Source organism: Bufo bufo, chromosome 6 (assembly GCF_905171765.1).
Source record: "Bufo bufo chromosome 6, aBufBuf1.1, whole genome shotgun sequence".
Classification (NCBI taxonomy): Eukaryota; Metazoa; Chordata; class Amphibia; order Anura; family Bufonidae; genus Bufo; species Bufo bufo.
This window is the reverse complement of record NC_053394.1, coordinates 308,079,322-308,105,235: the sequence shown is the minus strand read 5'-3', so window position 1 is coordinate 308,105,235 and position 25,914 is coordinate 308,079,322. Positions and strand designations below refer to the sequence as shown.

Genomic DNA, 25,914 nt, shown 5'->3' with positions numbered 1-25,914 from the left:
AACGTTTTAACAATCAGTAAATTAGTGAACAATAGCACAGGGGGAAGATTAGTATACTAAGGATTGCTAGGATGCCGTTTTGGAGATATTCCTCCCTGCAGATCGCACAGTGATATCCAAATACACTTTAATTATATTGAGTGTTATGAGATAATAGGACTTTGTGTTGACAGATATTTTACTGGTCATTTCTGGATCCCTCCTGTAAGGGAAAGTGGGTGCTGGATCACCAGAGTATTTCATCAAGTTGTAATCACATAAGATAAATATGACATTCAGACGCATAATCTGTACCAGAGTATAATTAGCATGATTATGTAGGAGAATGCTGAACATTAAACGAAAGAGCATGGCTTCTATGTGCCCATTGTACGGTAATGTTACCATAACCTCCAAATCTATGGGGGCTTATTCCGCCATATTCCTTTATTTAATGGTAGAATCCAATTAATTTAAAGCACAAAGTACTCCAGAGCATCTCTGCACCGTTATCCCTCTAGTAGTTGTAGTGTCTATGTGTGTGTGTGTGTGTCTGTCTGTCTGTGTGTGTGTGTGTGTGTCTGTCTGTCTATGTGTGTGTGTGTGTGTGTGTGTGTCTGTCTGTGTGTGTGTGTGTCTGTCTGTCTGTCTATGTGTGTGTGTGTGTGTGTGTGTGTGTGTCTGACTGTCTGTCTGTCTGTGTGTGTGTGTCTGTCTATGTGTGTGTGTGTGTGTGTGTTTGTGTATGTATGTGGTTGTTTGTGTCATGTGTGATGTGCACGTGTGTGTGTGTATGTAAATACCTGTGTGTTGCTTATGTATATGTGTCTATGTGTGTTGTGTGTTTTCTATGTATGTGTGTCTGTATGTATGTTGTTTATATGTGTGATGTCTGTGTGTTGTGGAATTATATATGTATATGTATAGGGGTAAATATGTCTGTAGGTATGTGTAATGTGTGTGTGGTGTGTGTGTGTGTGTGTGTGTGTGTGTGTGTGTGTGTGTGTGTGTATGTATGTATGTGTGTTGTGTATTAGGTGTGTGTGTGTGTGTGTATGTATGTGTGTTTTGTGTGTGTTGTACGTGTATACCACATACACGTACAACACACACAAAACACACACATACATTTGACAGAGTGTTTGACAGAGGGGAGGAATGGATGAGTTTCTTTTTATGATTAGACATTTTCAAGTTTCTGCTTTTTTATATCCTCTGTGTTTGCTTTTCATTTTATAAGACACCCATAAAATATATCTGTCTAATGTACAGAAAAAGCATAACACTATATAAAAATTGATCCATTGATTGTCCAGTGTCAGAGAAGATTGGGAAAAGGGAATCATGTCTGGTGTCTACTAAATGTGGACTCATTCTACACTTTTGCGTGAATTTCCTGAGATCTAACCCCAGTAAATACAGATAAAAATATAAATATATGTCAGCTGTTTAACAACAGTCTTCCATAAATATTATTTACCAGTCTCTATTTAAATGCCACATTTGCCTGATATCCAAATCACATCACAGTCTAAAGCGCTCTCAGGAAAAGATATATTTCTATTGCTTGCTAATGTGTCCCAATGTAGTCATTTATATTTAACAGGTATATACACTTTAGGCCTCTGAGGGAAGGTAGGTCTCAGGTATGTGTTGTATGTTATTGTGAATTACGTCTGATGACTACATCATTTTGCATTTCAAGACTCGAAATGCATCACATAACAATAGTTATTTATATGGGCGATGTAGATAAATTATAGATAGATAGATAGATAGATAGATAGATAGATAGATAGATACTATATACTGGATAGCTAGTAGATAGATAGATAGATAGATAGATAGATAGATAGATAGATAGATAGATAGATAGATAGATAGATAGATAGATAGATAGATAGATAGATAGATAATATATACTGGATAGCTAGTAGATAGATGGATAGATAGATAGATAGATAGATAGATAGATAGATAGATAGATAGATAGATAGATAGACAGACAGCAGGCAGACAAAAAGATAGATATAGACATGAGAGCATAAGACAGGCTCCCATGTCCTATCCAATAAATGACACAAGAACTCCAGGGATTCCCTGCATTATCTAAGGTGAAAGGACAAGGCGCCTACATCCACAGCAGAGCAGTGCTCTGTAATAAAGGGGCCCCTCTTTTGAAGGCTTTTTATGAGCTGGACCTGTGTATTTTATCTGAGCTGTGAGATAAGGGGATTATTACTGTGTGCAGGCAGGATGGGGACACATAAGACACCAGCAGGGACAGAGGCCAATGTTTGGGGCCATCCATGCCCTGTTCTCCTGCCTGGTCTGTGTAATAATAAGTAGCTGCCTGGAGGGGAGAAGAAAAAAAGGAGAAAAACACAGTCACAAAAAGAGAGAAAGTGTTATTGTGGAGACGATGATGATTTTAATTCAGTATTGACACTCGCAGCATCTTGCTATAATAATGTGCAGGGTTCCAATCGAATCTGCTATTTTATCGCTGTAATGGAGAAGCCTCGTAAACTGCTAACGCGTTTTATATTCTGCGGCATAAACAACCTCCCCATCTTGGCTTTACAGCCTTTTATAGTTTACTAAACACTTTACAGACCCCCTTTTTTTTCCTATAAGGGGAAGGGGGGGGGGGGGGGTCTGCACCTTTATCAATAATAGGGGACATTGATCATTAAAATGTTAAATATGACTGGCTCGTTTGTTTTAAAATATGTTTAGCCTGAGAAACTGTATGATTTGATAACTTGTATTAAAATACCAATTACATTTATTGGACCCAGTAAAAACTCGTAGCAATTAAATCGTGTACTTTTACAGATTTCTAAAGCGACCCTGACATTTCAAAAGGCTAAAACTGCCTCGTTAAAATGTTCCAAATTAACGACTAAATGTCCCTTTCTTTAATTTTCTGCACTCCCCAAAAATCAATCTTTGGGGTGGGCTAGGTATGCGATGGGGGGAGATGGATATGTCATTAGTGGAGGTAGTTAAACATATTTAATCGGTATATTGTGGTGTCTCTCCACCTCTCCCCCTCCAATCCTGCGCGCAGTCCTGGTGGAGCGCTAGAAGCCAATAGGAGGAGGCGCGTCTAATAGATGCAAATGTTCGTGAAAAGACGCTGCAAAATATGAAACAAGTCATTTGCTGCGAAGTAAATCACAGAAACTGTTTATGAACTGGCAATCCCTTCCTGGAAATGTAAAGCGACAAGTCTTAAGTGCTATTTTTTTTTTATTATGATAAAAAACAAGGGATGCAATCTCATCCAGGCATAGACTTTTGATTGTATCTTTCCTGGAAATCACAGACACAACCGGCCAGGATCTTTTTTGCTTCTTCTTCTACTACTACCACTACTACTACTACTACCACTACTACTTCTTTTTTTTTTCTTCTTCTTCTTCTTCAGTCTGTAAAAAAGAAATCATTAAAATGAGCTCCTATTTTGTCAATTCACTCTTCTCCAAATACAAAACAGGGGAATCTTTGCGCCCCAATTACTATGATTGTGGCTTTGCACAGGATCTAGGTGGCAGACCCACCGTGGTGTATGGACCCAGCGCTGGGGGCACCTTTCAGCACCCTAGCCAAATTCAGGAATTTTACCATGGAACGTCCTCCTTGTCCTCGCCCCCTTACCAGCAGAATCCTTGTGCTGTGACCTGTCATGGAGACCCTAGCAGCTTCTATGGATACGACCCTTTGCAAAGGCAGAGCCTGTTCAGCAGCCAGGACTCGGATCTTGTGCAGTACACCGACTGCAAGTTGGCTTCAGCCGGCCTGGGGGAAGAGGCAGAGAGCTCTGAACAGAGTCCTTCACCCACACAGCTCTTTCCATGGATGAGACCACAAGGTGAGCCATAGTAGAACACCACCGTAAAGTGACCCTGTTTTATGGTGGGGGGTAACTTGTGCACTTGTGAATTGCTTTATAGTTTAATTGCCCGGATGGAGGTTTGTGTTTTACTGCTGGACACTTCCCAGACTATTTACACCCTCCTTCCTCAGCCCTTTGAAGCATGCCTTGTCTTTATTTATTTTTATTTGTTTATTTATTTGATATGTGTACTCTTATTTATTGTTTATTCATTTTATATGTGTACTATATACTGTCTTTTTTTTCTGCTTTGTACGTGGTGTGTGTCCCGGTCATATTTCCAACCCCTGATTCTTGACCCTTTGTCATCTCCAGCAGCCGCTGGACGCAGGAGAGGTAGACAGACCTACAGCCGCTACCAGACCTTGGAGCTGGAGAAAGAATTTCTCTTCAACCCCTACCTGACTCGCAAACGGAGGATTGAGGTTTCTCATGCTCTGGGACTTACTGAAAGACAGGTTAAAATCTGGTTCCAGAACAGGAGGATGAAATGGAAAAAGGAGAACAACAAAGATAAGTTCCCCAGCAGCAAATGTGAGCAAGAGGAACTGGAGAAACAGAAAATGGAGAGGTCACAACAAGACACTGAGGAGGCACTGGATGGACAGAAGGACGAGAAAAGCCTGGACTAGGTTGGACATGTTAGCAGGCGCTCTCTTCAGTCCTCGTCCTATGTTCCTGGAAAGAATCAGGCACTCTCCAATTATCCCCAATCCTCGCCCTGTGTTCCTGGAAAGATACAGGAGGGGGCACAATGTTGCTGTAGCTGTAATCCCCTCTCTTCCAACTTAAAACCTTACCAGAGCCCCCATAAGACAAGGAAAAACTACCACCGTATTCCCACCTTCTTGAGGGGGAAGCCACTGACTTTGTAGTGTTTGTGTATAACGCAATAGCTTTTGTGGATGATCATTTGGGGGTTGTTTTTTTTGGGGTGGGGGGAGGTTTGCTCTAGAAGTTTTGTGTGCACTATTTCTCTATGTGGTTAACTGTATTTTCTTTACCTATATCTATAAAAAAAAACAGACCAACAACATGAAACTGCCTAATTCAGCTGTAGTCCCCCGCCCCCCTCTAACACACTGCTAGATCCCCCTCTTGTTGTCCCTGGCACCCCGCATTCTCAGTGTGTGCCAGGCTGTAGTTAGCATGCGCCCAGTGAAAAGCCACTTGTGATTTTAGGGTTACTGTGAACAGACTGTATACTGTATACGTGAATTCCTTTTATTGGGGGTATGGGGATAATTCTCGATTTGATGGTTCTGCACACTTTGTCCTATTGTCTAAACATGGAAGAGGCGGAAGAAGGAGTTACAATAAAGTTTACAAGAGGGATTGTGACATCAGTGAGTTTTGATGCTTCACTTCCTCCACTTGGGGTGAAAAAGAGAAATAAAAAGTCTTCTGTGTTACTCCAGAGAGAATGTAATATATGAGAGCACTGATTGGGGCTGTGTGTGTGGGGTTAGGGGCTTGGATGAAGATGCTTGCAGGGATCTGATCAACTGAAGAGAGAGTCATGGATCCTAGATGAGGGGTTCAGGTACGCTAATTTCCTGTCTAGACCTTTAGATTATGTCTGTGCCTGTCTAGCTATCTATTATTATCTATCTATCTATCTATCTATCTATCTATCTATCTATCTATCTATCCTCATATGTCTTTCCATTTATCCCCCAACCTGTCTTGCTATCGGTTATATGTAGGCATTTTACATCATACCTGAGGATGGTAATTTGATTCAGTATGTGCATGGTTGCATAATGTAAATATATGACTAATATAAAGATGTTATTCCTGATGATGTCTTTAGGTAGAGGGATCTCAACCTTTGCTTTTAGTTAATTGTGCTCGTAGGCTAATAAATGTCTATTGTACAAGATAGAAGTATAATCTGCTATGGGAAGGGAGGTAGGGATAATGTATGTAGCTGTTATAGAAGACAGATCAGCACAACTTACTTTGCCATGTCCTACTTTGTCATGTCCACCAGTATAGATGCCAGATCTAGTGAAGTAAAGATGGATATTCCTTTTGGGAAAGTACATTGTATTACATTGAAGGCCATGGTGGTACATGAGTGGTTAAATACAGATCAGCACACGTTTCTTGCACATGTTTATCATTATAGATATAAGTATGGTGGTGACCCCCCTCTGGATCAAATGTAACTATCATAACAAGACAGATCAGACCTTTTCCAAGGGTTTTGCTAGTGGATCAGAACAAGAGGACCATTTTTGTAGGTGGGATGTTATTGATCACAATAAGTTCCAGGACTATGAGGAGCATACATACAGAGAAACTGTAACCTCTCTGGTTCAGTGACTAAAGAGGCAGAGCAGTATATACTATATACTTGTCCAAGGTCTTCACTATGGATACAGCAATGGCTCAGTACAATAGTAGTGGGTCGGGATCCTCAGCCTGGAAATGTGCTCTGGAGCAGGCACAGGACTAGGACGCCTCTGCGATCATCCCAGCTAGACGAAGCCATGAGAGGCACAAGCCTTCCTTGCCTGGATGCTGCGGTCTCTTTGCGGTTTCTCCACCGGCCCAAGGCTGAGCAGCATTAGGCAGGATCCATTAATAACTATGGCACAGATAGCGAGATCTCACAGCGCGCAGACGGCAGCCTCACAGCAAAATCAATAGAGGAATAAATAGGCTGGAGTTTTTTGTGCCTGAGCAGTGGGTTTCATGTAGAACTGCAGCAGATTACCGCTTACTTATCGACTCCATCGCTATTGCACTTTCTACCATAGATCTCAGGCTGCATCAAATATTTATCATATTTTATAAATCCAGCACTACTACATTTTTTTTTCCACATTATGAGAGCTGTGGGATGCATGGCCTGGATTGGGCGCTGGGAAATCACGTGTCCTGCAGTCACATGGTCAGGGAGGAAAAAGGGGGTCCTTTTTGGTGTAAATCTGGACTCTAATTCTGTAATATATCACGGTACCTCGTAAAACCGACACTAAAACGTCCCGGCCTACAAATCATCCGGCCAAATTATGAGTTCATTGTATTATGCCAATGCTTTATTCTCCAAATATCCAACTGCAACTTCTGTCTTCCCATCCGGAGTCTTCCCGGAGCAAACTTCGTGCGCCTTTGCTTCCAATAGCCAGCGGCCGGGCTATGGCTCGGGGAGCGGGGCGTCCTTCCCCGGATCCATGGCCGGGATCTACAGCAATGGGAGCAGCTTGCACCCCCAGAGCCCCGCCATGTACCCTCCCTCCGGCTACGGGCTGGAGGCGGCCTCCTTTAACATGCACTGCTCTCCGTTTGAGCAGAACCTTTCTCTGATGTGCTCCGGTGACTCCTCCAAGCAGAACTGCACAAAGAGCGAGCAGAGGGACTCTGACCTCAGCCACGAGAGCAACTTCCGAATCTACCCCTGGATGAGGAGCACAGGTAAGAAGGAAAGGGGGGAGGGAGGGCACCTCTGGGATGGAGAGATGATTACATGGCGCCTGGGATTAATCCCAGCTCATCAATGGCGTTCAGACTGGACTGCTGCCTCCCCTACAGCACCTAGAAGAGCGTGTTCATACTGGACTGCTGCCTCCCTACAGCACCTATAGGAGCGTGTTCATACTGGCCGGCTTCTAGCTCAGGCAGGAGATTTAGAGGCATCGGGTGTTTAGTGGAATTGGGGAAGTTTACAAGCTAAACAAGCCTGCGCCATAAAATCCCAGCTAAGGAGCTATGCAAATAGGAGCAGGGATGATCCACGAGGCAGGATGCCCTGGATTTACTGGGGGCTGGCAGCTCCGCAATCTGCAATAAGTGGCTGACAAAAGGGAAATAGATGCGTTCTCCTGAAATACGGGGCAGGTTTATTCCGTATAATGATTCATTATCTGTCTTTCTGACTGAGTTTTTGGAAAAAGTCTTCATATAGTGTTCTATCTATCTATCTATCTATCTATCTATCTATTTATCTATGATCTGTCAATCTATCTATCTATATATCATCTATCTATCCATGCAACGATCTGTCTGTCTATCTATCTATCTATCTATCTATCTATCTATCTATCTATCTATCTATCTATCTATCCATGTATCTATCTGTCTTATTTATTTATATATCTATCCATGTATCTATCTATCTATCTATCTATTATCTATCTAGCTATGTATCTTATTATTATTATTATTTATTATTATTAAAGCGCCATTCATTCCATAGCGCTGTACATATGAAAAGGGGCATACATACATAATGCAGAAAATTGCACTAAGCATAAACAAGACGAGTTACAGACTGGTACAGAAGGAGAGAGGGCCCTGGCCCTGAGGGCTTACAATCTACATGGTATGGGAGAAGGACACAGTAGGTGAGGGTGAAGCTGGTCATGGAGGTATAGAGGCAGCAGGGTCACGGGTTGTAGGCTTGTCTGAAGAGGTGGGTTTTTAGGTTTCTTTTTCAATCTATCTATCCTCAGTTTATCCATCTATCTATCTATGCATCTATCTATCTATCTATCTATCTATCTTTCTATCTATCTACATAATACCATCCTTCCATGCTCTACCTCTCACAGAGCAATGTCTATATGTACTTCTGTACCTCAGCAATAATTACAGCAGATGCCAGGACTGGAACTTTTCCGCACAATGTGAATTGCAGCAGTTTGTCCTGTGTTCTAGCTTTTCTCTATGACATCAGTGTGACTATTATTTTTATAAGCACAGGTTTCATTGCTAGAGATGTACTTTGTGGAGGAGCGTATTCAGAAGTACGCAGGCTGAGTACACTGCTGATGTATGGATTATATTGACAGCCATTGTGTGACCAGAAGTAAAGGAATAACTTTCTTTGTGTCACATAGACTGATGTTAGCTATCCGGGTAGGATCTTGATGCATTTCCAGAACACCTGATAGCAGAGTTTCTGGGTGTAGTGTAATGGGGATTAGGAACAGGGGTAATCCCCCCATTGGCCTTTCATCTTCCAGAAAAGCTGACCAAATATTACTCCAGCAATTCCTCACAGTGGATATAATCTGACCACAGGCGTGTGCTCCATATCAACATATGTCCTGTGGATGTGCATTGTGATGTGCCGAGACAAGTCCTATGTTCCTGGCTCTTTCCCCTTAAGGCTGAGTTCACACTTCAGTTATTTGGTCAGTTATTGTGAGTCCAAACCAGGCGCCGGCCAACAGAAGAACAGAAGGAAGTCTTTCCATTATACCTTTTATCTGAGAGGCTTCACTACTGGCTCAAAATAACTGATGGAAATAACAGACCAAATAAGTGATGTGTGAACTCAACCTAACTGATATCTAAAAGCTGATTGTCTCCAGAAACCCTACAGAATTAAATATCATCTTACTAATGGTCTATAGGCCCCCCACTGGAGAGCATATCTGATTACTGCAGCCCCCCATAGAGTCTTATACAAATACCTATCTATTTATTAATTATTCTCTCAGTCCCCTGCACAGAAGAAGGTATCTGATTCCTGCTCCCCCACAGACTTACCGATCCGATTCATCCTGGCCCGTAGTGCCCCACAGGACTCCATTCCTGAACCCCATACAATTATCTGACAAATCTGAGCTTTCTTCTACCATACCTGTGGGGGCTTGTATAACAGGCAGTGAAGTACTGGTACTGCTGAGCCTGGCAATGGTGGACAGAATCTGCTGCAGAACTTCAAGAAGGGCATAGATAGGGGCAGGTGTCATACAGGAGTATCCTTCCCATGCCTTACCTCCCTAGCTTTACACAGTAGTTCTATGGTCCACAATTTAATTCATGACCCTTTGTAATGTTGCAGGCACCGACAGAAAGAGAGGCCGCCAGACCTACACCAGGTACCAGACCCTGGAGCTGGAGAAGGAGTTCCATTACAATCGCTACCTGACCCGACGGAGGCGCATAGAGATCGCACATGCCTTGTGTCTGACTGAACGACAGATAAAAATCTGGTTCCAGAACCGCAGGATGAAATGGAAAAAGGAGAACAAGGCTTCCAGCCCTTCCTCAAACAGCCAGGAAAAGCCTGAGACTGAGGAAGAGGAAGAGGAGTGACCAGACCCCTGAAAAGACTGGTGTCCCCTCTACAAGATCCACTGGCTTTCCTGGATCCTGTCATACTACCTAGATCCCTTTTATACTATAGGGTTAGCTACCTACAAACCCCCCAATGTGGTGACAGAGTAGATTCATTTTGATGTGACTCCATTTAGTAAACTTCACAGGTCGTACAAAGTTCTCAAGACACCAGAACAGAGAAGAAAGACCCTTAAGAAAATCCAACCATTGTGACTGTGCTTAGCTCCTCGGATCGACCTGTGATAGGAGATCCCAATTGTTTGTGTAGGACTGTGCGTTGTTTTATCCCATTATAATGATGACGTCCTGTGGTTGATAGTCCCACATTTGTTGTGGATTAGTAAAAAAAGAAATAAATAAAATAGTTGTCTAATATTTGAACCAGAAGAACTGACAATTCTCGTCATGTATACGTGTATGTGCAGAAATATGTGCTGTATTATTATAATTTAATCAGTGATTTTTATCCTTGTTTGTAAATGCTCTGATCTTGTCATATTTCCAAAAAATAAAAAAAACATTGCTGGAAACTGTATTGATTTTCTTTAATAATTTTGTTCAGTACCATGATTATATATATATATATATATATATATATATATATATATATATATATAAAATTACCCATTAACATCAGCCAGGGATTTTATATATATATATATATATATATATATATATATATATATATTTCTGTCTATTATATATATTATATATATATATATATATATATATAGCTGATGTTAATGAGATATATTGAGATATATGGCTGATGTTAATGAGTAACGCTATATATATAGCCGATTTTATATATATATATATATATATATATATATATATATAGCATTAACATCAGCCAGGGATTTTATATATATATATATATATATATATATATATATATATAAAATTTATATTATATATATATATATCCCTTGCTATACACACACTTTAGATTATTATTTGTATTATTAACTATTATTAGCTATTATTAATATTGTTGGTAATATTAACAGCAGCCATATACTTTCATAGTTCATCGCATTCGAATCTACAAAGGTGCCAGAACGATTATTACTAAATTTATGGATATATTATTTTTCACGCTGCAATTATACACGGTGGATGTAACTTAAAATAGGAGGTTTGAGGCCTACAGTACATATACATCGGGAGTTTGAGTGGATTTGTGTTTCTTGTTTTTCTTTAGCTTTATTCTTAGAACAAAGAATAATCTCCAGTACACATAAAGTAATTTTTTTTTGTTAAATTTCAATAAATCTAGATAGATAGACGGACAGACAGGCAGATCTCGCAGTCCATGTACAACAATAGTCCTGAAGGTTGTTTTTTTTTCATACCTGTAATTAATTTTTATAGTAATGTGATCCTTAGAAATTTGTTCTGTAGACCTGGTCATGAACCATTGTTTTCATAAAAGAGAGATTACAGGCAAATTCAAACGGCCTAATGGAAAATATACATACATGATGTTAGAGGGATCGATGGATAGAATAGCCCAGTATGCCAGGTTTCTGCAAACAATATGCCATTATGCCAGACAGAGGTGTGCGGTGTTTGTATGTGTGTGTGTGTGTGTGTGTGTATATATATGTATGTGTGTTTTGTGTGTGTTGTACATGTGTGTGTGTGGGTGGTGTGTGTATGTATGTATGTATGTATGTGTGTTGTGTGTTAGTTGTGTGTGTGTATGTATGTGTGTTTTGTGTGTGTTATACGTGTGTGTGGTGTCTTATGTTGTGTGTGTGCAGAATAGGCCATCATAATTATTTTTACATGATTTTTGGTATGATTAGTTGTATTTCTAACCGAAACAGCAACCTACAAGGCTCAGTATAGCATTAGTATAGTATAAATAGCATAGGTTAGGTGTCATGCAATCATATGTAGTGTAGGTGTGGGTCTAAATCAGCTAACACAGCGCTCTGCATCACACATTGTCTCATGTGCAGAAATAAAAGTGCAGAACCCTCCTCTCCATGCCTCCATCTCCAATAAGTGCAAGCTTCTCCTTTTGGAGGAAAAGATGGCGGCGGAGAAAGGGCTGCACTTAAAGCAGTCATGAAGAAATGCAATAAATTCCTTGTTGTTTTATGAAAATTTACAACTTTGTGCTACAAGTTTATGAGTGGCTGGGTCCTGGGATTGGCCAGGGCCGGTCATGTGGACCTGTAGCCGTGAACATGAACTTTTATCATTTCCCATGTGGTTATATTGCACCAGTCTTTCGGCCACCGCACCTTGGGTAGGATCAGTGTCTCCTCCAGGGCTCCTCTCTACTGTCCTGTGCTTTGTCAGGGGTAGAAGCTCATCATCCACGGCAATGGAGGAGAAGGCAAGAGGAGAATGGAGGAGAGAGAGAAGGAGAGAGAGAAGGAGGAGGCTGCAGGAGGAGAGGGAAGGAGCCGAACAGCACTGCTGCATTTCTCACACAGGAACTTGCCCCATTTTGCAGACAAATGACAGAAATCTAAAAGCAATCACAAGACAGACATGAGAATGGACGGAGCTCATCCTGGCCCCAGATAACCGGCACCTGCCCTGCAAAGGTAAGAAGCATTCTGTACATGTCTCACTGCAGGAGGCAGCACACCTCACTGCTGCATGGTGACTGATAGGCATAGCTATACGTGTCTATAAGTCTATGCTATCTATCTACCAAATGTATGGTGTGAATATATATATATATATATATATATATATATATATATATTACACATGATCTCTAGCATGATAAGATTATACACAGGAACTATATATATATATATATATATATATATATATATATATTTATATATATATATATATATATATATATACACACACACACATATCTATCTCAAATCTATTATCTATCTACGAAATGTACGGTATATATATATATATATATATATATATATCATGTGATCTTTAGCATGATAAGATTATACACAGCAACTATATATATATATATATATATATATATACATATGTCTTCTATCTATGCTACCTATCTATTTATCTATCTATATATCCATCCACACATGTGCATGTGAGTTCTATATTTGTCCATGTTTGTGTTGTGTGTCTGGATCTCCATCTTGCAGAAATGCAGTAACGTGATCTGAATACAGGAGTTATCAGCAATTGCGCAGGTTACCATGATGGATTTTTCTTATTCCGATATTTTGATATCTTGTTAAATAAGCAAACGAATATATAACTGCATTATAATCGTGTGGAAATAATTATATCGGGATATGAATATGTTTGCTTAAAGAAATGTCAATTTGATGTAGATGCAGCTAATTATTCTTCATTAGCATTACTTACTAGATATTTTCAGATAGAACTAGATCTCTATTTTTATATATATATATATATATATATATATATATATATATATATATATATATAGCAATTCTCGCTCAGGTGACTATTGGAATATTAATATGATGAAGTCAAATATCTTCACTATTTAAATCTAATCATAAAAAAAGAAAACTAGGGGAAAAAAAGCTAAATGCTTCTCGTACATTGCTTGTTTCGCCTGATTAAATATTTTCTAGTTTTTCTTAGTTCACTGTAACCAATCTCTTCATTTGCAGTAAAGATTGGGGTTCTGATCTGTATTCCAGGCACACAGTTCTGTTCCTCTGCAATGCTTGGAGCACAAGGGAAAGGGTTTCAGAGTTCAATCATAAAACATGATCTGCTGCCATCTACTGGTAGACTGCTGCAATGTCTGGTCGTGCGGTCAGCCGCAGTGTAGTGGGGGATTAAAGAATTTTAATCTTCAGTTTCCTTTTCTTTAGCTAAAGCTAAAATCGTTGTAATGTTCACGTGTATAATATAATTAGCGAGTATTATAGATATAAAAACCTGTAGCACTTCCAGGCTGTTGAATATTCTATTTTAATACATTGAGAACGACAGGACAAGAGTCGGGAAATAAACATCCAAACGGAAAAATATAAATATTTTTTTTTATTATTATTATTATTATTATTAATAATAATAATAATAATAATTTATTACTGTGTATATTATATATTATATTAATAAAAATATTCCCCCGAAATTAAATGTAACATTAAATTGAATAATCATTATTAACAAATAATGATTATTAATTTCACATATATTCTCTGCATAGCTAAATTTTATTGTAACCACTTCAGGGGAGTAGATAGATAGATAGCAGATAGTAGATAGGTAGATAGATAGATAGATTGATAGATAGATAGATAGATAGAAAATATTTTTTCATTAAGACTGAAAGCCATCACATAGCATTAGATAAATTAAAAAAAATATATGAAATTAATAGATGATCAAAACAAAAAGATAATGATAGATAGATAATAGATTATATATAATAGATAGACGTGAGAAGATACATATATTTATTTTTCAGCAATTTATTTACATGATACAGGCACTATAGGATATAGGATACTAGCTGTACTTATGCGATCATTATTTTGACCCTTTTTCTGGCTCTTGTCTTGCACGTTGATGATCTGTTGACTACAGTCAGATACAGAGGATTTCAGGCGTCTGTTTCTGGGTTCTCTGCTTCCTAAAGTCCTGTTTTATGGTAGCAATAAGTTTAAGTGCGGCCCCCCGCCGAGATCCCCCTTCATCTGCCTGGAAGAATCTCCTGATCTGCGCCTCAGCCCCGGTATAAGGGGGGCATTCTCAGGAAATGTGCTCGCATTTCCGCTCCTCTTTGCTCTTTGATATTTGGAAATGTGTTGAATATGGCTGAATCCTAGTAATGTACTGAACTCCACACACATCACTGGTGTAGCAGATCGTTTATTAACTGATAATGTATCGGCTTATACATTGACAATTGCTGGCACACAATGTATGCGGTGAAGAATTGTAGTCATGCTTTCATACAGATGTGTATTTACTCACTACCTCGCTGTGTAGTACATAGCACTGACTGGTCAGCTACACTGTACACAGCAGCCTCATTATATCTCTGCACATCACCGCTCAGTCTTCTCCCTGTAACAGCAGAAAGGGGAATACAACGTTATAAATGATGTGCCAATAATTTATAGAGGAAAACACTAGAAATACATGAGAAATAAATGCATATATTACATCAATTATTCATGGCATATATTATTAATAATCTCAATTCAATAATTAATTTTACCATTTTAGATTAATATAGCTAATAGATTATGATGATAGATATGTGGATAAATAGCTAGATGGATGGATTAGATAGATAGATAGATAGATAGATAGATAGATAGATAGATAGATAGATAGATAGATAGATAGATAGATAGATATAGATAACATAGAATAGAGTGATAGATAGATAATAATAATAGACAGACAGATAGCAGATAGATGGATAGATAGATTGATAATTGATAGATAGATTGATTGATTGATAGATGCAGATGATGATAGAGATAGATAGATAGATTGATAATTGATAGACAGATTGATAGATGCAGGTGATGATAGAGATAGATATATATTAGATAGATAGATAGATAGATAGATAGATAGATAGATAGATAGATAGATAGATATTAGATAGATTGATATATAGATTGATAGATATTAGATAGATAGATAGATATATAGATAGATAGATAGATAGATAGATAGATAGATAGATAGACAGATAGAAACGGATGTTTCAGATGTGTTTTATCAGGTCTCCAATATAACATCCAATCAAACATTTTTAAACTTTTTAGGCACAGTTGTAGGTAGTTTGGTTTCTTCTACCATCTTGCAGTTTTCCCAACCACTGGACTACACGTACAGATAGATATACGTATGAAAAACGCTCAGACATGTAGACCTTGCCATACAGCGGGGGAATGTGATTGTGGAGCGGTGCTCTCCTGTGTCCTGCAGTGTACACCATCACTATGTAACCATATACACAGGGTAACTATATATATATATATATATATATATATATATATATATATATATATAGTGTTATATTATATTCTGTCTCTTCTTACGTTAAGGAGAAGGAGTCAGCCTTAGTTCCTGGAGATGGAGGGACTGAGATAGTAGGGAAGTTTCTCCCCCACAATATAGGACTAGTTTCCTTCATCTGGAGCTATGTGCTGGAGCCGAGTCTCTGGGAAGGCTGCTGGTAGCTCTTAGGGTCCCTGGTGCAATGGAAGCCCCTCTTGGGTGCTATTTCGCAATCTCAGGCGCTCGCTATTGGTCAGTATGTGATCATATGCTTCTATTTCCTTCTGTCCCTCACTGGCACCCGGCCATCCCCCTTCAGCTAAAACCCAATCTCCGATAAACTACTAATAGCTAAACCACTTGGACTATAAAACACAACAAATCATAAAGCCAGGAAGGACTGCAGCCTCCTCCCAATGAGTTCCTATTTTGTCAACTCCACTTTCCCGGTAACTCTGCCTGGTGGGCAGGAACCCTTCCTAGGACAGATCCCGTTATATTCCTCAGGCTATGCGGATCCTTTAAGACACTATTCTGCCAGCTATGGGGCCTCTGGAGTCCAGGACAAGGGCTATGCCTCATCCTCCTATTACCACCAGCAGGCAAATGGCGCATACACCCGGACGGGCGCCTGTGACTATGGCGCAGCTGGATTTTACAGGGACAAGGAGGCTTCCTGCGCCATGTCCTCCCTGGACGAGCCATCTTCTCACTACAGCCAGGAGCAGCGCAAACCGGACTGTGTGCACAGCAAGCTACTGTATGAGGAGCCGGAGGACTCCAAGTGCTCCACACCAGTCTACCCCTGGATGCAGAGGATGAACTCCTGCAACAGTAAGTGCTCCCCTCTCCTCCATATACAGCATGTAAGGGGGCGGCCAGAAATCAGCTCCTATGTCTGCTGAAAGGCACAGCAACTTCTCCCTTCCTAACTTTTCCTACAACCCCCCCACATTGTCCCACCATGGCATCACCCCCTGTCATTTCTTCACAGCACATGGTACCTGTGTCCAGCACTACAGAGTCCAGCAGCCCTACCTGCCTGCCTTTTTCTCCCACAGAGGCAGGCTGTGAGGAGACATTATGAACATTGAAGGCATGCACTTGTATCCTAATGAAAGTTTAGTGTAATGAAGCACTCCCAGAAGATCCTTTAGCTCAGTGACTTATGACCAGCTCCAGACTTGAGCATTGCACATTTCCTCCCGTTAGGTTGCTGTGTTCTGTGTGGAGCTGGACCTGCCGCCCATTAGTCAGAATAGAAAGTGCTGGACCCATTAATGCACACAGCTTGTGGCGATCAATACATTTCATTATCACTTAAACGCTCGAATCTATTATTCTAACTGGTTGGAGCAAAGGAAAGAGGGATCTGAGCCTTCATAGAGCAGATGATATTGGGATTCACAGACAGAACTTAGGAGTCACAATCATTGGCACCCCCCCCCCCCCTTTATTACCTGATTCTACCCATTACTATATGCATGATGTATACTTTATAATATACTCACACCATAGAACTATATATATATATATATATATATATATATATATATATATAATAATGTACATTCATCATATAGTATATTATATAGTTTACTGGCTCATATAGAAAAATAAATCTGAATATTATTTTGTATGTTATATAGTATACTATCTGAATACTATATATTAACATAGTTCATCATGTATAATATATAATATACTGCCTCCATAGGAAAGAAAAATCTGAATAGTATATTAACATTGTTGATCATGTATATCATATAATATACTGGCTCCATAGGAAAAAATATAATCTGAATATTTTATATTAATGCATCATGTATATTATATAATATACTGACTCCATAGAGGGAAAAAATCTGAATATTATATATTAACATAGTTCATCATGTATGTTATAGAATATAATTGTTCCATGGGGGGGGGGGGGTCTGAGTATGTATACATTAACATAGTTCAATCATACAAATCACCATCATCATCATCATCATCATATCTTCATGGTCATTACTGTTATCTTTAATTATTTACATCTACTTAACCCTTGACAGGACAGTCTACCTGCCCCCCCCCCCCCTTCCCCCATAGACATACACCATGGTAGACAATATACTGTATCTGTTGCACAGCAAACAGCAAGAACTAGCTATAAACTAGAGACACACCGTGCGTTTTTCTTCTTCTAATATATACATGGCTTTTTTTTCTCTCTTTCTCAGGTTCGGTATTTGGGCCCAGTGGGAGAAGAGGGCGACAGACCTACACACGGTACCAGACCCTAGAACTAGAGAAGGAGTTCCACTTTAACCGTTACCTAACCAGAAGGCGCAGGATCGAAATCGCACACTCTTTGTGCCTGACTGAGCGACAGATCAAGATCTGGTTCCAGAACAGAAGGATGAAGTGGAAAAAGGAGAGTAAATTGCTCAACTCTTCTGTGCAGAGCTCAGGGGAGGAAGAGAAAACCGCAGAATAAAAGGCGCACACACACACAGCGCCATTCCAGGCGCTCTAATCCTTGTATCTTGAATAAATTATTATTATTATTATTGCACACAGGACTGGTAAAGAACAATCTGTATTATAACTACCTATATGTCTGACTGTCATCAATACCGGGTTGCAGCCCCAGATAGTGTCATTATATATATATACAGTATATATAGTTACATAGGGGCGTCCTGTCCAGGTGTTCCATGCACGATTTGGCATATACTGATTTTGTTGTCTGGTCTGGTGTATTATTTCCATGTTCACTGAAAACTCAAAATGCTACCTAGAAAGTCATTGTGAAATGGTCTATTTTTATGATTATTATTATTAGTTTTCAGTGTGTTTGTGCTTGTTTTATTTTTTATTTTATTTTTATTTTTTTATATATATATTCTATATATTTGTAGTTGGGGTTGGCCTAGTGATCTACCGTGCCCATGACAAGGATCTCTGCCAGCTAATAATAGTGAATGGAATCAGATCTGACCACAGTGATGCGATATTCCAAGCACAAATAGTCTTATGTCTGTATTTTGTAGAGCAGCACCCCTGGGAATTCCGACTGACCAAACATCCGTTCTCATTATAAATCCCTGGCTGTGTTCCTGCACTTTCCCAACATGAAAATGAGAGAGGTACAGTATCATGGAGAATGGAGAAATTCAGGCTCCGGCAACTCAGCCTCCTCTAATCCAATTCCCCCCTTCTTCTGAATGCTAGGCAGCTCGTCTGGGGTATCTGATTAAATGTTGTGGACAATGAGTACTTGTGGGTTATTTTCTCTGTATATTTAGCATTATGAATTCAAATAACTGATGATCTGCTGGGAATAAAACATGTCGTTTCTATGAAGAAAAACAAGTCTACTTTCTTTTATTAATACATGGATGATTTATTAAAGAATCTCATTCATTTCTATCATATTTTAGTGGGTTTTTTTTGTTTTTTTTGTTAATACTAGGACAGTTCTGCATTATAGTTCTTGAACTCTTTGTCATACTCTGTCCACACGATCGAATCTTTTCTTATTTTACACAAATCCCCAGTTTATACAGTAACACTGGAGGAAAAGTCCAGGATCTCGGCGATTGTTATAGGGGGTTGCTTCAATAGACCTATAAATCTCTATATGCACATCGAGATCGGAGCAGATCATTATTATTATTATTATTATTTTTTACATTCTGATGCTTTTTTTTCTTCTTCTTCTTCTTCTTCTTTCCATATAATCCAGAATTTTTTAAATCATTATAGATAGTCAATTGTGGCCTCTAGACAACTGGCTGACTATCACGTTATATGTGACCCCTAATTTCCACATTATATTCCGAGGGAGACACGCAATGTCTTTATTAAGACCTAAAAAATAATAAAAGGAGGGCAATTAATGGGTTATTTTTCTGGGTGTGTACCCCGCTGCAATACCCCGTCTGTCCGGTAGGTGTCGCGGTCTGACAACAGGCAGAGCTCTGCTTCCCAGACGACTTTTTTTTTTTTTTGGAAGCTGTACATTGACTCGGGCCTAACGATTCTGAGATCGTCATTATTTGTAACCATAGAGCATGAATTACCTCTTGAGGTCATCAGTGAGAATTTACGACTGGTCAACAAAAGCACGTGATTTCCAAACGCACTCACACCCCCATATTTGGCCGCATACATAGCAAAAACGAAGTACAGTGCATTGCTATAATTCATTAATACATCATAAATCGTGAGGCGCGGGGTGATCCACAAATCAAGCCTCCAAAATTCACCCAAATGAGTTCCTACTTTGTGAACTCGTTCTCAGGGCGCTATTCTAATGGCCCCGACTACCATGTGTTAAATTATGGCACCGGCGGCAGCAATGTGAACGGTTCTTACAGGGAGGCAAGCAGCATGCATCCCACCTCTTACGGTGCTTACAACTACAATGGCATGGACCTGAGCGTCGGCCGGGGGAGCGCTACCGGCAGCGGCGGCGCCGACAGCAGCCACCACTATGTGGAGAGCAGCGGAGGCTTCCCAGCCCAGGGAAGCAGGTTCAGAGCCGCCTCTGGCTGCCCCCTTTCCTCCCCAGAGCCCCAGAGCCACGGGGGGGAGAGCGAGCAGGTCCCCCCTGACCCAACCACCTCCGGCAGCGGCCACTTCACGGAGGTGGAGGAGACCAGCGCGTCCTCAGACCCGGAGGAAGCCGCCCCGAGAGCCTCCCGGGCACAGCAGGAGAGCAGCCCCCCCGGAGCGACCACCGCAGACGGACAGGCTCCCCAGATCTTCCCCTGGATGAGGAAGCTGCACATCAGTCACGGTACCGCTGCTTTTTACTTTCAATTTCACGGGCGGGAGAAGAGGGAGCCCGGCTTCACCCAGCTGCTCGGTGCCCCTTTCAGCATGCTGTACCCATAGCCAGCCTAGGAGTCTGTGCAGATAGGTCTCGTAGAACAGGTATGGGCTGTAAAACGCAGCATGACATTCTAGAAAAAGGTGCATCGTATAATCTGAATTAGGCCAAATATAGCATCGACTCCTAATAGTAGGGAAGGGTGTAGGGCAGTGCCAGGGCAGTAAGGAGAAGGGCACATTGCTGGGTGATAGAGAAAAGACCAGCGGTTGTGTGGGTATTAGAGACAGTGCCTTTTTTTTATTTATTTTTTTACAGGTTATAGTACAGAAAAAAATAAAGTGCAATTTATAGGTGTGTTTTTATTGTAGATTTTTTTGGGGGCCATAAGAGAAAATAGTGAGTGGATTGTAATTTATAGGGACAGTGGCGATAACAGGTTCTGGAAAAAAAAACAAGGAAAAGGTGAGGGCAGAACTGTGTAGGGAAAGAATAAGAGGGAAGAATTTTTGGGGATATTGTATGGAAAATGTCAATTTTCCATAATTTATAGGAGCAGTAGGAAGAGGGGCAGAGAAGACCTGAATAAAGGTAACCGCAGATCTGACCAGTGAATGAGGTGAAGGGTGAGAAGCCGCTTTGTGGGGGTCGGTGGTGTTCACACAGGTGCTCCTCCAAGTACTAACCGCTCTCCTCACCCTGCAGAAGTGTCAGGTCCGGATGGGAAGCGGGCAAGGACAGCCTACACCCGTTACCAGACCCTGGAGCTGGAGAAGGAGTTCCATTTCAATAGATACCTGACCCGCAGGAGACGCATAGAGATCGCACACGCCTTGTGTCTGTCCGAGCGCCAGATCAAGATCTGGTTCCAGAATCGGAGGATGAAATGGAAAAAGGATAATAAACTGAAAAGTATGAGCCTGGCCACAGCAGGGAGCGCCTTCCAGCCCTGACAGTGAGGGGCGAGGAGGCCAGGACTGCACTCTCATCTGGGACACCTCTAGTGGCACTTGCTGGGCACCTCCAGGAGGACAATGGCGGCTCCTGCCCAGGATCCCCCCATCTTTTCATCATTTCTAGCTGTGTACAGTGCGCTCAGTCGCTGTGATGTTCCATGTTTGTGACTGTAAAATTACTGCTGCTTTGTATGGACTACATGGCATGTTCATCCAGCTCCTTAGTGGTCTAACTTATTTATAACTGATGATGATGATGAGAATAAAACAATGTTGAATGGTTTACAGGTCTCTTTCTTTTCCAGGTCAGAAACCCTCTTGCATTGTGTTATTTCAGTGTCAGCTCCGTGTTCTTGATAGTTTTTTTTTGTGTTTGTATTGTTCTCTTATGACAAGGTGTCACCCCTGTGAAGTGTTGGGGGAGTGAGTGACATGTTTTGTCTGTTGGCGGTACCTGTATTGTCTGTCTGCCTGGAGATTTGCCAATACATTAATGTATTTGTATTAATAATAAAACAAGAATTGTCTCTCTTTGTCAGAGGTGTCTAGTCTGATCCTTGCTTTTCTTAATCTACCTGTGTATTCATTGAACGCCACAGCTTTATGAGGTCATTGTATGTCTAGGTCATGAGTCTTAAATTTATACTTCTAGGTAAATATTTACATAGAACAAAACAAATATTTAATTTTAAGATCAATCCAAACGATTTCCCCAATGTTGGAAAAGTTCTAAAAAGTTTCTGTAAACTTCTTATACACTCTGACTCCACTCCAGCAAGTAAAAGATGAGGCACCCCCTGATCACACACCCAGAAACACTGATCACACACCCAGAAACACAAAGTTTATGTCACAACAAGTAGAAATCAAGTCATATAGGATAACACTTACCCCAGTTCTGCTAGGCCTTCTGGAGGAGTTTAGGGCAGGCTATCCCTGTCCCTATTGCTATTTTAGCAGAGGCAAACTACAGCAAAGTAGGTATGACATTTACATGTCAAATGGGTACGGTTTTATCTAGAAGTTAGATCGTAAAAATGGCCCAGACCTCAGACAGATACCCCCTCACTGGCTCTCAAAAGTCACGTGAGCTCCATAAACTTAGGTTTATGGTTTTAGGGAGTTGACAATGTACAATATATTTCACATTCTCCACAATGTTAAGTGACAGTTTAACTGGCTTGTGAGGGACGCAGCCAGAGAGGATTGAAGCAGAGGAGAAGCTTCAGGGAATGACACACACACACTGCAGGATTGTGCTCGGTGCACAGGAAGCAAGATCTGGCGACCAAAAAAGTAAGTTTTATCTATCCCCGACCTTTAAAATAATCTCACCCTATTATCATGGTGTAACTTGCTGGAAAATAATCGCCTATGCCATGAGGTGCAGAAATTTAATCGGAGGAAACGTGATTAATGAGGCCACTCAAAGCAGAATTGTCTGAATGTGTGTGGGTCGTCAAGGATCGATCACTCGGTGCATCACATTGTACTTAAGAAAGTGCATGCACAATATTTAAGCAAAATCGTAAAGGTTTATATACTTAATCCTAACTAGAATGCCAGTAATTTGCAAAAATAATGTCATATGTAGTAGATAGAAACAGATTAGTGCAATAGAATAGATAGATAGATAGATAGATAGATAGATAGATAGATAGATGTGCTGAATTTTAATAACTTGGATTGCATCTTTTTTTTATTTATTTTTATGTCCATCCTTTTCGTTTCACTAGAGCTTATAAAATCGTCTATGAATTGTTCAGCTGATAAAATCGTTTAGAGATGATAGACAATAGATAAGTAACTGTTTTTCATGCAATTTCTCTCTGTGAAAGATTTGGGCTGCCTATTGTTAACACATATTGTTACAGATATATTTACACTTCAGAATTTAGAAGCAAATGAAACATCTGTTGTAGCTTCAGTCATGTTCTCAAAGTTCACCTCACTGCTTGTCATGAGAAATGGATTTAGTGGGGAAATACAGATGACGAATAATCTATGAGGGTCGTTTAACGAGTCACATTACAATGGGAATACTGTGCTAAAATCCTTGCTCCTGCAGTCATTTTTTTCTCCATGTGCTTATCGCTTAATAGAAGGAATGTGCAATCAGGGGCAAATCTGCACTGAAGTTCCTAATCACCCTGACTGCAGATGATTGCGGCAAAGATTGCAGGATGAGGGGTGTCTGGGGGCAAAGATCTGTAGGTGCACTGTTCCATGAGGATGGTGTGCTGTAGAATAAACAGGAAAGCAAGGATATGGCTGTACAGACACAAAGGATTTTCACTGGGTTACTATTTATTTCCTCTTTTGTTAGAAACAGATTTGGGGGGGGAAAGTGTGTCTAAAATGTGGTGATTTATTTAATAGCCAGGAAGAGATATAATCCTACAAAATGACATAAGAATGTGTTTTGTAGAAATATGTGTGTGTGTGTGTGTGTGTGTGTGTGTATTTGTAACTATCTATCTATCTATCTATCTATCTATCTATCTCATATCTATCTCTCATATCTATCTATTTCATATATCTATATAATTTCATATCTATCTAATTTCATATCTATCTATCTCATATCTATTTCTCATATCTATCTATTTCATATATCTATCTAATTTCATATCTATCTATCTATCTATCTATCTATCTATCTATCTATTATCTATCTATCTATCTATCTATCTATCTATCTATCTATCTTCTACCTATCTTCTAGTTTGTACATATTTTCGTTGACCAGACTCTAGAAGTCATGTGTGTGGTATAAATCTGAGCTTGGCATTGGTGTGGAATATTGCAGTGCCTTTGGTATAAGACAGGGGAGCAGACTGCAGTGCTGGGCACAGTGCACACTGGGACTGCAGCAGATCCTTGCACTTTTCACCCCGCGGGCCGCCTGTTGTACCCTGAACCCTCCTTCACCTTTCCTCCATCATCATTCTGCTGAGAATTAACGTTTCTATAATTACCAAACTATCCCTTTTCCTCTTAATGTGGGGAAGTTTGTGGAGTGAAATGTTTTATTTGCTGGTAAGTAAGTAGGTGATGGAAATCTGCTAAGCGATTTAATTAGGAATATCAAATGAAAAGCAAAGGGGGCACAAATGAGCTGAAAAAAAGCGCAGCTATTCTTAACGATTAAATCGCCATTTTGGCAGGATAATGGGGTTTGCATTCTGAATGGGAGAAGCGTTGCACATACCCCATCAATTATTCATAGAGAGAGGGATCATTGCGAGGTCAGCAGTCTGGTGCAGAGAACAGAACCAACCAGAGCTCACCCTCCTCTGCCAGGAATAGTTACCCGCCAGGGCCACTGCCCATACAGGACACTGACACCCTAGTCCAATTCAATATCCATTTTATTAATACATATATTTGTGATCACAATATAGGAATGAAATGATTCATTCCTGTGGGTCAGTACAGTTCTAGTATCTATCCCTCTATTCTCTCCTACAGAATTCAGGTAACATGAAGGTATCCTAAAAATTCAGGCACCTTACTGGCACAGTGTAAAAAGAGGCTAAGTTCAGTGCAGTCAGGGGTGTCTGCAGATTGAGTGCCTTGCAGTACCTTATAGTGACCAGCAGAGCCCGCTTTAGACCAGGTTCACAGACAGTGGATGGCCATAAATACAATGGCCACCCTGCTGATTCTTCTGCTTTAAAAAAAACATCCTTCCCTTATACTTGATACATGGAATACTATAATGGTTGCACTTGAGTTGGATCCACTATAATCAAATGCTTGTAAGTGACCTACCTGCAGATTTCAGCTAATAGCCCATTGCTATATTAATATAGTTATAAAACAAGGCTCAGCTCTTACGAAAAGAGAACATGATACGTCTGCCTCAGCCCTAGGGCAGCCTGACAGAGGCTTGTTAGCACCATATTATGGTCCTTGAGGTCAAGAAGTGGAGGGTCAAAAGTTTACGTATGTAATTCACTGCTGCACTGATCTATAGATCCACTGCACTTACAGAAGAATCCAGTTCCTTCTGTACAGGGCACATGCACTAACTGCTATAGATACAGGAGATTATTGATAATAATCTAATAATATCAAAGGTATATGCCGTTTAGACCAAAGTATCCATCAATGCATATAAATATGCAGAATGCAGCTATAAATATACATAAATATACACAAATGTCGCACATATACAGCACAATGCGACAGATTAATGCATTCAGCACACA

The 25,914-nt window shown here is 40.2% G+C and overlaps 5 protein-coding genes across 9 annotated transcripts in view; all 5 read left to right on the top strand.

Annotated features, from left to right (window-relative positions):
- Positions 1 to 2,150: 2,150 nt before the first annotated feature.
- On the top strand, positions 2,151 to 4,534 carry HOXB8 (homeobox B8). Of its 2 annotated transcripts, none has more exons than XM_040436880.1 (2): positions 2,151 to 3,856; positions 4,199 to 4,534. In XM_040436880.1, exons 1-2 carry the CDS (start codon positions 3,436 to 3,438, stop codon positions 4,510 to 4,512), a joined length of 735 nt encoding a protein of 244 aa, XP_040292814.1. In that variant the 5' UTR covers positions 2,151 to 3,435; the 3' UTR covers positions 4,513 to 4,534. The 2 variants fall into 2 exon arrangements, with proteins under 2 accessions (XP_040292814.1, XP_040292812.1); XM_040436878.1 differs by having other exon boundaries at positions 4,196 to 4,534.
- Positions 4,535 to 5,321: 787 nt separating this feature from the next.
- Positions 5,322 to 10,478, top strand: HOXB7 (homeobox B7). Of its 2 annotated transcripts, XM_040436884.1 has the most exons (3): positions 5,322 to 5,423; positions 7,183 to 7,303; positions 9,681 to 10,478. In XM_040436884.1, exons 2-3 carry the CDS (start codon positions 7,195 to 7,197, stop codon positions 9,932 to 9,934), a joined length of 363 nt encoding a protein of 120 aa, XP_040292818.1. In that variant the 5' UTR covers positions 5,322 to 5,423; positions 7,183 to 7,194; the 3' UTR covers positions 9,935 to 10,478. The 2 variants fall into 2 exon arrangements, with proteins under 2 accessions (XP_040292818.1, XP_040292817.1); XM_040436883.1 differs by lacking the exon at positions 5,322 to 5,423 and having other exon boundaries at positions 5,439 to 7,303.
- Positions 10,479 to 12,198: 1,720 nt separating this feature from the next.
- Positions 12,199 to 25,914, top strand: part of HOXB3 (homeobox B3) — a 41,973-nt gene continuing 28,257 nt past the window's right edge. The window contains exon 1 of one of the 3 annotated variants that reach the window (XM_040436867.1): positions 12,199 to 12,522. The gene's annotated coding sequence lies outside the window, so the exon portion shown is untranslated. Of the gene's footprint in view, positions 12,523 to 22,891; positions 23,001 to 25,914 lie in introns of those variants that run through there. The other 2 variants (XM_040436868.1, XM_040436869.1) reach the window with 2 other exon arrangements.
- On the top strand, positions 15,968 to 19,273 carry HOXB6 (homeobox B6). The gene is made up of 2 exons (XM_040436882.1): positions 15,968 to 16,756; positions 18,148 to 19,273. Exons 1-2 carry the CDS (start codon positions 16,339 to 16,341, stop codon positions 18,402 to 18,404), a joined length of 675 nt encoding a protein of 224 aa, XP_040292816.1. The 5' UTR covers positions 15,968 to 16,338; the 3' UTR covers positions 18,405 to 19,273.
- HOXB5 (homeobox B5) lies at positions 20,136 to 22,176 on the top strand. Its single transcript, XM_040436877.1, has 2 exons — positions 20,136 to 20,711; positions 21,450 to 22,176. The coding sequence occupies exons 1-2, from the start codon at positions 20,183 to 20,185 to the stop codon at positions 21,695 to 21,697; spliced, it is 777 nt and encodes a 258-aa protein (XP_040292811.1). The 5' UTR covers positions 20,136 to 20,182; the 3' UTR covers positions 21,698 to 22,176.

Excerpts from the sequence above, each read along its gene's own strand:
- HOXB8 (XM_040436878.1), top strand. The coding sequence starts at position 3,436 with ATGAGCTCCTATTTTGTCAATTCACTCTTCTCCAAATACAAAACAGGG. Across the intron at positions 3,857-4,195 it reads TCCATGGATGAGACCACAAG|CAGCCGCTGGACGCAGGAGA; the intron begins GTGAGCCATAGT and ends TGTCATCTCCAG.
- HOXB7 (XM_040436883.1), top strand. The coding sequence starts at position 6,901 with ATGAGTTCATTGTATTATGCCAATGCTTTATTCTCCAAATATCCAACT. Across the intron at positions 7,304-9,680 it reads CCCCTGGATGAGGAGCACAG|GCACCGACAGAAAGAGAGGC; the intron begins GTAAGAAGGAAA and ends GTAATGTTGCAG.
- HOXB6 (XM_040436882.1), top strand. The coding sequence starts at position 16,339 with ATGAGTTCCTATTTTGTCAACTCCACTTTCCCGGTAACTCTGCCTGGT. Across the intron at positions 16,757-18,147 it reads GAGGATGAACTCCTGCAACA|GTTCGGTATTTGGGCCCAGT; the intron begins GTAAGTGCTCCC and ends TCTCTTTCTCAG.
- HOXB5 (XM_040436877.1), top strand. The coding sequence starts at position 20,183 with ATGAGTTCCTACTTTGTGAACTCGTTCTCAGGGCGCTATTCTAATGGC. Across the intron at positions 20,712-21,449 it reads GAAGCTGCACATCAGTCACG|AAGTGTCAGGTCCGGATGGG; the intron begins GTACCGCTGCTT and ends CTCACCCTGCAG.